The 16,451-nt window shown below is 34.7% G+C and overlaps 1 protein-coding gene across 12 annotated transcripts in view; it reads right to left on the bottom strand.

The window, feature by feature from the left end:
- The window catches only part of LOC101888705 (restin homolog), a 126,634-nt gene that overhangs the window by 53,680 nt on the left and 56,503 nt on the right, over positions 1–16,451 (bottom strand). For 9 of the 12 annotated variants that reach the window (XM_059129756.1, XM_059129755.1, XM_005182956.4 and 6 more), the window contains one exon: positions 14,646–14,708. The exons of 1 other annotated variant lie outside the window; for it this stretch is intronic. In XM_059129756.1, the coding sequence (XP_058985739.1) occupies positions 14,646–14,708 (63 nt within the window). Of the gene's footprint in view, positions 1–14,645; positions 14,711–15,186; positions 15,304–16,451 lie in introns of those variants that run through there. 2 more of the 12 variants (XM_020036547.2, XM_059129759.1) reach the window with 2 other exon arrangements.

The raw sequence follows: 16,451 nt of genomic DNA, 5'->3' as shown, positions 1-16,451 counted from the left end.
GTACATAAGCAGCTTGGTATCATGACTGGGCATATTTAAGCCAAATCACAGGGTAATATGACGGCAGGATTCGAGTGCAAAATACAAAATATGCCATGCGAAGACTTCAAACTACTTTATACCCTTACTTTTACGATCGTTGTTTATGTGAAGCCTGGACATATGGAGATGGTTCCGGAAATGTGTACATAAATTGTAGGAAGAGTATTTAATAATACTATATTTGGTATTAAGTGAAGGGATAGGGATAAAATTCTAAAATTTCATATTTAGGTAACTGCTGGTATCTGAGGTTGAGTCAAGGAATAAAGCTGAAAACCTGAAATTGTATGTTTCAATAACTGTTGGTGTATAGCATTGAGATATGGAATGGTTTTGCAAATGTGTACTACAATTGTAGGAAAAGTACTAAATAGTACTAATTTTTGTATTGAGTGAATGTATGGAGCTGAAATCCTGCAATTTGTTTTGGATATCACTGTTGGTGTCTGTGTTTGAAATTTGGCGGTGATTTGGGAAAACGTTCTATATTTGTACGAAAAATACTAAATGGTAAATCCTGAAATTTGATAAAAATTTCACCCTTGGTGTTTATGGTTAAGATGTGGAGGTGGTTTTGGAAATATGTACTACAATTGTACGAAAAGTACTAAGTAGTAGTAATGTTTGTATTGAGTGAATGTATAGAGCTGGAATCCTGAAATTTGATATGGATGTCACTGTTGGTGTCTGTGGTAAAGACAATGAACTTGTTTTGGATATGCGTACTATAATTGTTGTAAATCGTACTAAATTTGGTAATGGGGGAATTTAAAGAGCTGAATTCCTGAAATTTGGTATTAAGGTCGTTGTTGGTAACCGAGCTTAATATATGGAGATTGTTTTGAAAATACTTACTATGATTGTTGGAAAAGTACAAAATGCTACTAAATTTTGGTATTAAGCTAATATATAGAGCCGAAATCCTGAAATTGATATTGAGGTCTCTATTGGTATCGGGTGGTGATTTGCAAATGCGTACTGTAATCGTTCGAAAAGTACTAAATGGTACTAACTTTGGATCACTGTTTTGTGCTTAGGATGCAGAGATGTAGATTATTTTTTTTTTTGGGGTATTAAATGTTACCATAATTGGGTATTGGGTGAAGGGATAAAGCTAAAATTCTGAAATTAGATATTGAAGTCGCTGTTGTGTTCTAGGGTTTACATATGGGGACGAAGCAATAGTGTGGACTGACGTATTGAATGTGGGTCCATTACTAATATCTGCCTCGGTAAACTTCAAATGGAAACATTTTGATAACTTTTTGGTGTAAAAGGTAAACATTTCCTATTATTCATATGATGTATAAAATTTTGATAATTTTTTTGTCGAACTGAAAAAATTGTGCATTTTGAGTTGGAACTAATCTTCAATTTTAAGGTGGACTTTTCATTGACCATGTATTGGGCACTTGCTAGTTATGTATATTTTAGCACTAGGAAATAAGGTAGAAAAATATTGCATTTCTATTTTAATAAAAAAAACAGTAAATTTGGAACTGGAGTGGTATGACTCCTTCCTATGCGACCCAACTGAATATACATTTTCTATAGCAAAATATAAATCATTTTGCCCAGTCATTGTACTGGTAGACAGTTTTCGCGGCATTTACCCGTTACCATCGATGGGTACAAAAATATTTCCTTGACCTGGCTACGACGAACTGTTGGGAATCTTAATATGTTTTTGTGTGCTGCTTGTAGCTTCTGTAAAAGGTCTTGCTTTCAAACAAAGAAGTGATTTTTTCGTATTTTGAATACATATGAATGGAAATTTAGACATTTCCATACAAACGTAATGGGCATTTAGACCATGGCCAATGGATATGACATTCATATTATATATGATGATAAATTGCATTTTAATATTTAATGTTGGGAAACATATATCATTTTTTCACTACAAGGTTAATGCAGAAATTATAAGACGCCCTATCTGAACATAGGCTTTGGGGCTATTGTGATAAATATGGATTTGAATGATGTCCTTAAACACGGGAACGTTTAAAGTCAATTATCCAATGAAATTAAGTCACTGAAAACTTATCGGCGTAGCACATTTGATTCCTCAAAGAACTAACCAATGGAATTCCTTTCTCTTTTCAAATTTCATCACCTCTGCAAGCTAAAGATATTTACTTAAAGACAAACGCACATTATTATAGTTTTAGAAAATAAATTTGGGGGCGCGGAAGTTCAGAACGCCAAATAGTCTAACTTATAAATTTTGTTTGAAAATACTCCATGTTTTAGCTTGACATAATGAAATAAATACCCCATACAGATAGGCATCAAATTGCCCAACTCATCAGTCGTTATTGCCGACCGATATATACCCTCCGCCAATGTCCTTTTATGGGGTTTTAAGTGTTGCGCCGGATGGTACTGAATGAATGGACCAATATTGACTATATCCACTACTTCCTTCACTCTATATGAGACATGCTATAATTTTTGGAAAATGTTGAGATGCACTTGAGGTTTGAGGTAAATATTTAGATACTTCAATATAGTTAGTGAAAATTGCCGAGTTCGAAAGGAACCTGATGCTTATTTCGCATTTTATGGATTTTCACTGGTATGTACCAGAAGTAGTGCTCCGTTCGATCCATTCTTCATACGGGATCTTGTGTTGGTAAAAATATAATATAATTTTGACCCTTTGTGGAGGAGGTACCAGAAGGAGTGGTCGATATATTTCATCTTCACAGCAGATCTTGTGTTGATGGAAATGTTGAGATGTACCAAGTCTGAATGCAATCGAATGTTAATTTCGCGTTTTATGAGCTTCATGGATATTAAACATTTTGACCCTTTGTGGGGGAGATACCAGAAGGAGTGGACTGATATATTCCACCTTCACACCAGACCTTGGGTTAACAAATATATTGTGATGTGTGTAATTTGAAGACAATCGGACTCTTAAGATTTGAATTTATTCAATATGCCAGACAGACATCGCTAGATCGACTCCAAATGTCCTGAGACGGATTTGGTCCAATGAGACCTAGGGTCTAAAGCCGCTACTTCGATAAGGCACGTTTTGGCCGTAACCATATGGCTGAGGGTATAAATATATGCATTTTTTGGATTTGGATTCCAATTTCGATTTCAGCCCATTGATCGCATTTTTATTGGAGCTATGACTCTGCAAAACAGAGCAAAAAAGTAAAACATTATATTTGAGCTCAAAACACATTGGGTGTAATTTTTTCTTTGTCTCTTCTTCATCTTCTCCTCCTCTATCTTGTTGTTTTTGAATATAATTCCAATTCGAATGCGAATTCGATCATATTTCATTTACATAACACAACAACTCAGTTGGACGTCGGCAGCAATTGTAACAAAAGAAAACTATTGTAAGCTGAGAAATCAAGCATACCAGCCCAAGTTGTGATTACTCACGGTGGTGCCTCCTTCTAATCTTCGTTTGGCTTTGAGTCCGAAAAAAACAAAGTTGAGCTCCATTACTAGCTTTTATTTCGCATACAATTTTGGTACAAACAGTAGCCCGCTAGATAATCATTATTCATAATTTTTATTGTGCGTGTCACACCATCAATGCGATTACTTTTGTTGTTGTTGTGGTTGTTTTTTTTTTTTCATTAGGTCTTTCATACAACATATTTATCAGCACACCCAGCTGGTGGCTAGCGTAGAAAACGCTATTCTCACAAATAAAAGTGAAAAAAAGTGAATGTGAATTTGGTCTGATGTTATTGTTGTTGCTGTTGCTATTACGTTGTTGCCTTTTTAAAAATCAATTTATTTCAACTCTTAATTTGTTAATATCCCAGCAGTTTTAGATATACGTAGAGAGAGAGAGAGCCGTAGGGGTGTTTCGATCAAGTCACGTTTATAAAACTGTGTTCGGTGGTTTCGGCAAATGTCATAGGGCTAATTGATTTATGGAAGTCAATTTTCAAATTATTTATTTTGCGGTTGGTTGGTTGCCGAGTTTGCATAAAAATATTGGGCGTCATTGCAAAATGTTATGTGAACGGGTCAGGTTGTACATTTTGACATATATGGTAATTGTTATTTTGATTTTGTAGTTTAGGAAATGTGAGCAAGTTCGTAAGATATGGTTAGAGGATAAGGGATCAGCCCTTCACAGCTTCAGGATGGAGACTTGCAAAACATTATTGGGATTACTGGCAGTGTAATATTGATAATTATTTTAACGCGCCCCTTCCTGAAGACCAATTATAGTTGAGGTTGGACCATTTTGACCACATATAACCAACCAATCCCAGCAAAAAATTGTAATCATATGAGTCACTTCCAGAATTACTAGTGGTATTCTCTTCAATACCCGTAAGCAAAAAATGACAGCCTATGACAAAAATCGCGTACGTAGGCCTACATCTTCGTATTGTCCCCATATAACGATACCTCCTGATATTCGGTATTTTGATGACTTTAGCGACATTATTAATCGGAATGCTTTCAAATTTCGTAAAGGGTACTGCAAAGTATGTCTGTGGAGGCATACGCTTTCCAATAGCCAACATATAACGGTACCTCCAAATATTCGGTATTTTCACCTGAATGGTTTCAAATTTCGTGATTGAAGTTCGTAATAGGTACTACAGCCAATGATAAAAAATTACTTATGAAGGAACATGTCTTCGTATAGCCCCCCTATAAGGATTATCATTTGAGAGGCATTTTTTATTTTTTTTTTAAATTCCTTCAAAATGGCGGATAAAATTAAAAGTATAACAAGGGCCCGCCGAACTTAGCTACTTTTTTACTTGTTTGTACTTATTTATACTTATTTTTTGAGTACTTGGGGGTAATTAGGTAAGTACTTACCTAACGATATGCCCATGTTAAAATAAGTTTTTTTTTAAGTAGTTCCTGATGCCAAAATGTACTCAATAAACCCATTATTTGGTAATGAGACTGTTGAATAGTTTGAGGGAAACTTTTCTTTTGACTTCACCCCATGTATAGAAGATGAATGGTAATGTGACCTGACAAAGTGAAACAATCTGAGTGATTTTTATATTTTTAAGGTGTATATATGAGGGGGATACTCAATTTTTCAATTTAGCTTAAGTTTGGTGAAATTATGACAAAGTTCATAATAAGGCCGAATAGAGGAATCCCACTGCTATCCTAGCAATTGCGTTTTGAAAACGTTGTCGCTATGTTGGGGAGGCACCACATGGCTTAAACCGTTTAGTCAATCACAATACGACTGTATTAAAGCTATCCAAAAACGCGGAAGTAGTACAGCGTAGTACATTTTTAGTGGGTTTGGGGTTATGAGTTAGGTTTCGCATTTATATAAAATAAATACATTTTTACACCCTCCGCCTTGAAATATATTAACTTTGTCATTCCGTTCAATTTAACGATGTTCGTTTGTCTGTCTGTTGAAATCACGATACAGCCCACATTATTTTACGTAGAGCTACAAAATTTGGCAGAACAAATTGTAATGTGCCTAGGATGGCTGGTATTGAAAATGAGATATATGGGTCAACGTTTTGGTATAGACGCCATATAACGGTACCTCCCGATATTCGGTATTTTGATAATTTTTGCCACATTTTTCCACGGATTTGTCTAAAAATTGGTATTTGAAGGTCATAATAAGTTCTAGCTCCGGTGGCGAAACATTGTATGTATAGGTCCATGTTTTGGTATAGCCTACAGTACAGTACCTCCAGATATTCGGTATTTTGATGATTTTTTGCCATATTTTTTTCGCAAATTTGTCTAAATATTGGTATTTGTGGATCATAACGATACCCACCGGTACTCATTATTTTGATATTTTGAAAGGATATAGCCATGCTGGCCTGACCATGTGACACCCTAACAGTATATGGGATACATAATTGGAATTTCTAAAAAAATCTTTGTAATTTTGGGTTTAATAAATAGGATTTTGTCATTATTACATTCCTCGTCCAAATCTCTGACCTCACGCAGCATTCCGTGTCGGTTGTTCTTTAATTATTAGCTCTAGAATTTTTGGTTCATTTCAAGCCGATTATCTCCAAAAACAATAAGCTTTATTCTGACCCTATCCCTACCCCATTCAAAATTTCGTGACGATAATTTCGACCTGTATATAAGACCACAAAACATAGTGTTGTAACATATAACGAAAAATTAATAAAAAAAAATATACAATTAAATATTTAAAGTCCAATTAAAAATACCTCATGCGATATAAATAAATGAAAAAATATCACAAATGTAACAACAAATATTTAATTTTTTATTAGAATACTATTATTTACCATTTTACCTTCTATTCAAATTACCAGGTTTCTGTCCATTTCTAAACTCTAACCCAATGCAAAATCCCGTCGATTGGTCAGTTATTGTGGCATTGTTTGCTATAATCTTCATTTATATATACCTTACCCCCACTCCATGCTAGATCGACTCAGCCCGGTGAGATAGGACGATCCATGAATATGACCCATGTCTTATGATAAGGACCAATCTTTCGATGTGATACAAACTTTTTGATCCAATCAAGCTCCTAATACCCCCAACACCTAGAGTTGTAGGTTATAAATATTAAGCATTTGACAGCAACAAATAAAAACATACGTACCAAACTTTTTATGTCCCCACCAAAATCCGCAAAAATTTGGGGAATTTTTGGGAGATGGTCGATTTGTCAATACTGAATATTTTTGCCGATAGTTTTCAACCATTTTCATAAATGTACCTGGGATATTCCAAAAATAGATAATGAGGCCAATTCCGAACCCGACTATACTTTTTATACAATTTTTGCGAGGATTAGGAAGGATGATTTCAAAATAAAAAAAAATTAAGAAACCAAAACGACTTAAACCGTACGTTATCGAATGTGCTCATTCATTCACTCTTTTGAGACCTGCTGAGACCTTTGCTCCAAAGAGTATGCCTAGATTGTACATCTTGGCAGAAGAAAATTTTACATAGTGAGAACCCTAAATTTACAGATCATTCGATGGTAGCTGTGGTCGAATACCTATTTTTAAAACTAATCAATACAAACATTTCTTTTCCAAAATGCCAAAGCTCCATATAAAATAAAGTGGTTTCTGACTTGATTTCGTCTTAATCGGCATTATGTGGTTTCAAATGAATATTTCGAAGTATTGTTGGAGATTTTTAAAAAGTTTGAGGATATGCTCTTTAAATGTTTTGATTACGTTTAAGCAGCGTGAAATGTATTGAGACCGCGAGATACAGTTTTTTTTTTATTTTCCACAATTTGAGCATGCACAGATCTTATACTCTGCTGAAGTCTAAATATTTTAGTAGCAAATGATCGAAATTGTGATAAGATGACCACCCACTCACACACCCACTTGTAAGAGTTGATTCTATGGAAGTGGGTTGTGGTGAGTCCTTTTCTGGACGGTTAAATAATCTAAGCACTAACAGCCAATACATATACCACCCTCCCCAGTCATATTATGTCCAACGAATGAAAATTTCGTATTGAAAATATTACTCATTTATTACAAAATTCCCCACCTACGCAATACCACTTCCATTACAATAAAATAGGTATGTGTCAAAAAAAACCCACACCACAATTATAATTGTCTTTAATTATATAAAATAATGAAATTAATTTCTATTGTAATCTAAAACCTGACATCGTTAAAAGTTGACAGTTTTCCCCATTTCCCATATAGAAATGTTCATCCGAACCGATGGAATTACCTTACACTCATCGATCGATCTGTAAAAGTTCAGTGAGATTTGTTGTGGTCGCCTCCACAAATTTTCTATTTTCTCTGCCCACCCATCAGCCATCAGATGTCGCAATTCAATTGCCTTTGTGGTTGGGAGGGAGGGATGGATGGACTGATGGATGTCAGGCGACGCTAGTTTATCTGGCTGTTGGGATCAATGACCAACTTGAGCAGGAATATGCCCACCACATTCGCAATTGTTTGCTGTCATCTAAAAGTCAATCGCTTCACAATTTACCTCCCTTCAATTGACACGGAAGAATTCGTAAGCCTCCTCTCCCTCTCTCTCTCTCTTCCTCACGCTGCTGGCCGATATTTATGGAAACCTTCTATACTTGTTTTGAAAATAATTTATCTGGGAATTCAATTAAACACCATTTAATTATAACAGACATGTTTAGATTCTCAATTGATTTTGAAACAACAACGACGATGCCGACAACGAACTACGCGAATCTGTGGAGGTTGGTTGCAGCAGTGTACCCCACTGTAGGCGACCAGCGGAGGAACTTTGAGATGTGTTTGCTATAAAGTTTATGAAAAATTCAACAGCATTTACAATAATTTCCACTGCAATCAACAGGTTCGTAGTTTTTTCTTCTCGCTTTTCGATTCGAACGGTGTTGATGACTTTGATTTGACTTAAGGAAACCCACATTCGAAAGCAACAAGTTTTCAGTTTATTCCACATTTTATGCAAATGCCTCAGCAGAGGGTGTGCATCGATGGATGGTGGGACGGACGGACGGTCGGATGGATGCATCGATCAATGTATGGCAAATTGGCGGAAATTAAGGCAGTTTTTTTTACTGTAGTTTGAATTTTTTGTTTTTAGTTTCACCTTAAGGGGCATTGCTTTGAATACATTAAGATAATTATCTGCTCGCAAGTGGGAAGATAATAGAAAGCCGTATCGAAATGTTACGCATGCGTAACGAATGTGAGTCGGCGGATGCACTGGTATCGAGTTACAACAACATAGCATCGTTGCATCCAATCAATCCAATGATGTGCAATTTGTGTTTAATTTCAAAGATTAATGAATCGATAACGGCCGTTAGTTTGTGTTGGCGCAAATGAAGAGCTCAGATTACACAGTTCAATAAACACAGGCCAATAAAAACAACCGAATGCAATGTGAAGTTGTTCTTCGTTTATAAATTTGTGCGATCCTTTACATACGTACACCCATCAAAACATCTCATTACCAAATAATGGGTTGATAATCTACATTTTGGCTATTTAAAATGGACCTGTCATAGGAAGTAATTACTTACAAAATATCATCAGTTCAGCCCTTGAAAAAATGAATGTGCGGTATTCTAAAATTGGAAGGACGCCTCCACCATTCTATGGAGGGTATATTAGTTTTGTCATTCCGTTTGTAACTCCTCGAAATATTCAAGATAAACACTACGAAGTATATCAGCGTAAAATTCTAAGACGATTAAGCGTTGTCCGTCTATCTATCTTTCAAAGATAGAAGGCTAAAATTTCGCACACAAGTGTATTTTGCCAGTAGGCGGGTTAAGTTAGTAAATGGGCCATGTCGATCCACGTTTTCGTTTAACGGTACCTTCCAATATTCGGTATTTTTATGATTTGAACGACATCATTCACCCGAATTGTTTCAAATTTCGTACTTGAAGATCTTAATGGGTACTTCAGCTTCGTATGGCCGCCCATATAAAGCTCATAATTTAAACGGTATTTTTCGGAATTTGTTGCAATTATTCAAGTTCCTTTCAAATGGTGCAGGGTATTAGCGTCTTTTTACTTGTTCTTATTTTTTGGTTCTTAGTGGAAGTTTGTTAAAATTAAGAGGATATGATGCTCTTTTGCAGTTACTGGTGTCCAAATGTACTAAGGGTAGGGTAGGGTTAAGGTTTGAAGTCGGACGTACTACCTCTTTGAATGATAGAGGTAAATTATTGTGCCTTGTAACTTTTATGAAAATAACAGATTATTTTTAGCTTACAGGTACACAGGGGGTATGTAGTTATTATTTTCTGGAATTCTGGTAAACAAGATGGCATGTGATTGTCGTTGCTAGTAATGCTAAATGTGGCACAAACGCTAACAATATTTTTGCTATGTAAGCTTAAGGCAAAAAAAAGAAAACCTTTGTTGTGAGACAGGTACCAGAAGCAGTGTGTTAATATTTTTCATGATCGCTTGTAACCCAAGCATAATATAATTGGCGTTCAATTCTTTTACGGGATATGCAGACATAAGACATTTGAAAATAAATGCATCATGCGAATATATGAAACATATAGGCAAAAATAATTTCGGAAAATACAGATAAAAAGATTCGCTGTACAGAAACTTGAAATGAAGTGAAATAACTTTTGCCCACAATTTCCATATGTTTGGAAATTTACTCCCGAGACTTTCTTTTTTGTGGAGAGTATTAAAATAAATAAATAGGGTAAAAAATGGTAGATTTCTCATCCCATTGTAACACCTCCAAATAAATTCATGATCAGCATAAAATTCTAAGTCGATGTGACGATGTCCGTCTGCCTGTTAAATCCACCATATAGTCCACATTATTTTGTATTATGTCTAGAATGGTTGGTATTAAAAAAAAGATAAATCGGTCCATATAGCAGTACCTCCCGATACTAAGTATTTTGATGATATGTATCAACGGAATTGTTCCAAATTTGGTATTAAGAATTTTTAATGGGTTCCTTTCTGGTGACTGAACATAGTCTGTATAGGTCCATGTTTTTTTGTAGCGCCCATATAACAATACCTTTCAATATTCGGTATTTTGACTATATAGGCCACATTCTTTAACGAATTTGTCCAAAATTTGATATTTGTAGTTAGTAATGGGTTCTAGGCCAGTGCTGGAACACTGTATATATAGGTCAACGTTTTCCAATAGCGCCCATATAACGAATTTGTTTCAAATTTGGTATTTGTAGCTCATAATGGGTTCTACAACCGGTGTCAAAACACCAACCGATATTTTTTGAATTGATTCTTAATTTTAGATCGTTTTTGTGATAAATTTACTTTCAAAATCCTGACCACACCCTTTTTACTCTCTCTCTCTCTCTCTCTCTCTCTCTCTCTTTTAAATTTATCTTTAGACCTATAATTTCGATGAGACACAATTTGGCCGTATCAAATGATATATACCTTCGGTAGCCATAAGGATGAGGGTATCCAGATAAGATGTCAACATTTTTTTTAAAGATTTTCCAAAGTAATCCGCTTTCCATACTGGCTTTAGTGAATGTCCACCAGGACATGTGGCAATTTTTTGCCCCTCTTTTCAACCTTAACTAACCCAACCATCGTTCTTGATTTAAAGGCGTACGCTTCTATGCTGAGATTTTTCGTTGGGACGTTAATGAATCTCTAAACGAGAGAGGGAAGAGAATGGGAAGCCTGCATGAATTTTGAGGTATTCTAAAATTCATTTATAATAAAACGTCAAATGCCAATGTTGAATTTTGTTCTATCCTCTAATGATGATGATGTCTTTCAAAATCAATCAATTCGTGGGAAAATATTTCGTTAGATTTTTTTCTCGAATATCTATAGAACAAAAATGTTTTTTTAATGTATTTAAATTTATTTTCTATGTTACTCTTATTGTTTAGAGAAAAAATTATTAAATTTATTTACGCAGTAAATTAGCTGAAATCAATGGCAAACTAATTTGTGTACGTGAGTTATTAATTGAAATTGAAATGTTGAAAATGTTAATAGCTAATTTAACCTTTTGCTGTTTCTGTTAATAAACTTGTTCAGTTGTCGGACAATGGACAATAACATTAAATACAAAAGTGAAGGGGGCATATTTGGTTCGGCAAACGCGTATAAAATCGGCTTGTTCTTTTGACTCGGATTCCATATGCTGTCTGGGAAATGTGGGAAAACGTAGAGGATAATTATGGCCTAGACTCCAAATAATTTAATTAAGGGATATTTTTGGATAATGCAATCTTAAGGTAGAGTTATGTTAACAATTGCAAAGGCAATTGTATTTCTAGTACGCTAAAATGTACTACAATTGCAATATATGTTATCAAAATTAAAGAGCTCTTAAAAACTTTAAATTTCGTATTGCAAAAGGGGATTTCCCTGAGTACGCCCTTAATAATTATATAAAACCCAATATCCTACAAATGTATCTTTAATTTTCATAACCTTTATCTATGGAAATTAATTTATAGCAGAATATTATATTTTGCATAATGTTAATAATAAACAACTTTGTAACTTTTTCCACTTCTTTCTTTCTCCCTCTCTCTCTCTCTCTGTATTTAAATCAAAACCGCCTGATTTGAATAACTAATGAGATTCGATTACTGTTTCTGTTTCTCCATCGAATTTGCACAAAACATTTGCTATTTCTATTTTGGCCTTTGCTTCGGTCAGTCCAACGGCTTCCCTTCATTCATTCATCGTCTTATGAATGAAATTATCTATTCAATGAATGACAGAAAAACAATTAAAAAAATGAGAATATTCAAATATGGCAACACGAGAGGAAACATTTAAAGACAATAAATTACTTGGCATTGCCTAAACGGCCACCGCGATGGGCCCAATGAGATGAGGACAGAAACATGTGTAATATGTCCATAAATGAAATTGCTCCTCTTCTGTCTTGCGAAAAGAATTAAAGTAAAACAAATATGAAAGATTCCGACAAAATGTTGACAAGGCAACACGCAATATTATCTACGCATAACAGATCATGGGAAACAATTTGAAAAGGCGCGACAACTTTCAGGCATTTGCGTACACGCACATCCAAAACAAAAATGATAATAAAAAAATTACAACAAAAAAATTATTCGAGTTCAAAATTTGAATTAATTATGTCGTGGAAGTGTTAAGTTTTCGAATAAATGGTAATATTGAAAGGGAAAGTTTTTTTTCCGTCGGAGGGAGAATTTCAAATGTAATTAATGGCATATCAAAACAGAGACAAATTAATGAGGTATCTTGGGTTTTAAAACGAAAAAAAGCAACATTTTCATTTCAAAATTTTAACTTCAATTTTAATATTTTGAGATCTTAAAATGATGCGATTATGATTACCCAATAGAATATCCTACTATCGAGGACGGAACTTGCAAAGGGTGATTTTTATATCCTAAACCATATATGGTGAGATGAAAAAACTGCAATCAACTTTAGACTGCTGTTATTTCTAAGCCACTCGTCTGATAGCTGTTTAAATTATTCCAGTGACAGCTCATTATATTGTTTACAAGCATACAAAAACATTTTGGAGAGAATTTTCCAGAAAAAAAGTTATTCGTGATGGAATTCAAGCGTGATAGTGTGATTTCTTTATATTTGGCTGGAAAACCACAAGTGGCTACCGCTAGAGCACTCCAGCATTTAAATGTGAATAAATCTTTTGTGTTTCGTAGCATCGCTCGTTACCGTGATGCTGGTAGCGTAGCCCGACGTCGAGGAATTGGACGGAAGAAAACAGCAATATAAACACAAATGGTTCGAAAAGTAAAGAAACGACTTGATCGAAACCCGCGTCGCAATGGCCGAAAAATGTCTCGTGAGCTGAATATATCGCAATATTCCATTCGGCAGATATTGAAAAATGAGCTCGGGGTAAAGCCATTGAAATTCCAAAAAGTGCAAGAACATACACCGCAACAGAAAGGAAATAAACTCAAAAGAGCTAAAGAGTTGCTTCGCTTGGCCGGGAATGGGCCACATTACCAATTCGAACAAATCTAAACTTATTCTAAAATTTGATGCTATTTCCGACATTTTTTGCCTTCATTCAATAAAATTAAAAAAGATAAAATTTTTGTAAGTGCTGTTGTAAGATTTAGAAGATTTTCCAAAAGAATTTTAGTTTTATTTAATTCGTTGGTTCCTCTTCTATTGAGCTTACGATCTCGTCACTTGTTATTTTGTAATAACTTCTGGGGATAATATCCCAGACAAAAAACAAGGGAACTTATGAGGATTGGTGGATCTTTCCGAAACCTAGGTATTCCCTGCCTTACCCCCTGGTAAACATTACCATCGTTTTCTACTAATAAACTAACGATTTTAGTGTTTAAGTCCCTCACATTCGTAATATACACTCCACAAGAATTTGGATATAGCTCCAATATATATCTTCAATCGATTTCGAGTAAATATGCCTCCGATATATTAGTTCCCTCTGAAACCAAATTATAACTGCTCTACAGCCAAATGTTCATAGGTGGTATGAAAAGAATTATGTAGTTACTCTATACCTCCTCTACTTTACTTTTATTTCATTAATTCAACATTTTTATAGAGTTTGAACATTTCAAAGCCTAACTCTTTAACCTGGAGTACCACTTGTGCAATCACTTGACGAATCGATGGAAGTAAAAGTGGGACACCCACACACTTGAATAAAATGAGAGAAGGCGGCACGCTTCATTTCAATTGGTTTTGAAGTCATAACTGCCGTCAAAGAAAAGTGCGTAGCAATTATAAACTCATTTCAAATCCCCCAAAACTTAATACCACCCATGTAATTAGTTTCATTTGTTTGCAACCAAAAAAAGATCAAGATCTCAACAAAAAAAAGACAAGAAACCAAAAAATGGCCACAAAATAATGTCATCAAATAAAAAAGTAAATGAAGACGTAGTCAAGCCATGGATTTGTGATGATGATGTTTCAGGTCAATTGCAGAAATGGTTACGTCCGCAGAGAGGAACAAGATGCCAGTAATGATGATAAAAGTTAGGAAATGCGACAACATGCCATTCACCGCAATAAATTAAAATCGCATTAAAAGCATGAAACTAAACCAAAAAAAAAAACGCTCCCACCAAAAATAAAAATTAAATGTTAAATAAAAAATCAAATAAATTAAATAAAACAAATAATTACCTGTATATTGTGAATTGATTGAACTCAAATTGTCATCGCTTTCACGACTCATGCTGCTTGTGTCTGCAAAAGAACATGGAAAAAAAGAAAAGAACGCAAAAAGGCAAACGATAAGCAAAAAGGCATAACAAAAATAAAAAAAGAGGTAAAACAGAATTCATGCAAAATTAAAATATAAAAATAACAAAATTATGACAAAAACAATAAAAAATCATAGTATTCTCCTGTAAAATTGGTTATTTTGGGTATTAACCCCCTTTTGGAAAAAATAACCACACGTGCAAGTTGCCGCCTCTGGCTGTTAAAAGAAACCGCTATTCTTAAGCCATTTATTTTACAGCTTGTAACAGCAACAATGTTAGCAAAATTAAGACAAAATTTAAAGATCGGATTTCTTTTGACATTCAAACACAACAATTAACATTTTATGAACGGATTATGGTCAAAATCGTGAGTGGAGCGGTGTTAGAACTTTGGTTAACTGTTGCAAATGTTTTTTTTTTTTTTTTTTTTTCAAGCCGCAGTCACGAAATTTACTTACCAACAACAGCCGGCAGCGCCGCCAACATTACCGGGCAGCAATAGCCATTTTGTGGTCAAAACTGCTGCGACACAGCCACACAATCACAAAAACAATAATAAATCATTTGCATCAATTTTATTTTAATTGAACCTTAAGAAAGCAACAACAACAAACACCTTGTTATTTTGGTTATTTTTTTTGGACACGCTCAGTTATTTATCAGTCCACTTGCAAGGCGAAAACAACTTAATTACAATTTTGATATGCAAATTGATTTGCGTCTTTAGTGTTCTCTCTCCACGCCACTCGGGCGAAGAAACTCGAAATTAGGTGGGCTCACATTCTGTTATGGAAGGCCTAATGATCATTCTGATCGTAAAATCTCAATTTAGAACTTATTTACTTGTGTCTTGAATGGCAAGAAAACAATGACACAAGCCACAGCCGACCGCGCGTTCGTCTATCCGTCGTAATGACAAATATGTTCTCTCACGAAAACAGGTGTCTAATTTCTAAGCCCAAAGTGAAATGCGTGGGCCATTTCCAGAATTGAATAGAATTGTGAAATAATTGAAAGTTTTGTAGGTGTTTTGTTTGTTATGGGGGAATGTAAATCACGCCATCTATCGTCCAAAATACAATTAAGATTCAGTTGTCAAATAAGAAATGGGGGATGACATCTTATTGTTGGCTAACAAAATAAACAAAAAACAAATCTCGGGTGATTAATTCAACATTGGAGGATTGTATTGCACATATAATAGAAATTTAATAAAAATGAAAACCCGTTAACACTTTTGCATCAAAAGACTATGCCGTAGTTTTGGTTTACCTGGATAATCCACAGCTGCATCTTCGTAAGCAATTTTAATTTTATTCATTCCATAATGGCACTTTACCCCTAGATGCACCCGAAATCAGGACGTTTTCATTTGCTTTACATTTAAACTTTGGTTTTAGCTGAACAATAAGTATTGAACAGCGTTATTTTTGGAATACAAATATAAACATGATTCTAAATTTGCGGGTTTTTTCTATATGTGTAATTCGGGGTTTTTGATGCTGATACACTTCCACCCATCCACATTAAAACGTTTTCAAATTTGAACACCGCCCTACCAAGACTATCGAATCATGTTTTTTTTCTACTCAAACACGCCAGATAAATTTAACAAGTACAAAAGCAGCTAATTTCGGCCGAACTGAAGTTTTTATAGCCTCCACCATTTAGAAGGAATTTGAAAATTTTTCAAAAAAAAAAAAATCCGTCGAAAAATACCACT

This window comes from Musca domestica, unplaced genomic scaffold (assembly GCF_030504385.1).
Source record: "Musca domestica strain aabys unplaced genomic scaffold, Musca_domestica.polishedcontigs.V.1.1 68, whole genome shotgun sequence".
Classification (NCBI taxonomy): domain Eukaryota; kingdom Metazoa; phylum Arthropoda; class Insecta; order Diptera; family Muscidae; genus Musca; species Musca domestica.
This window is presented reverse-complemented; position numbering and strand designations above follow the sequence as displayed.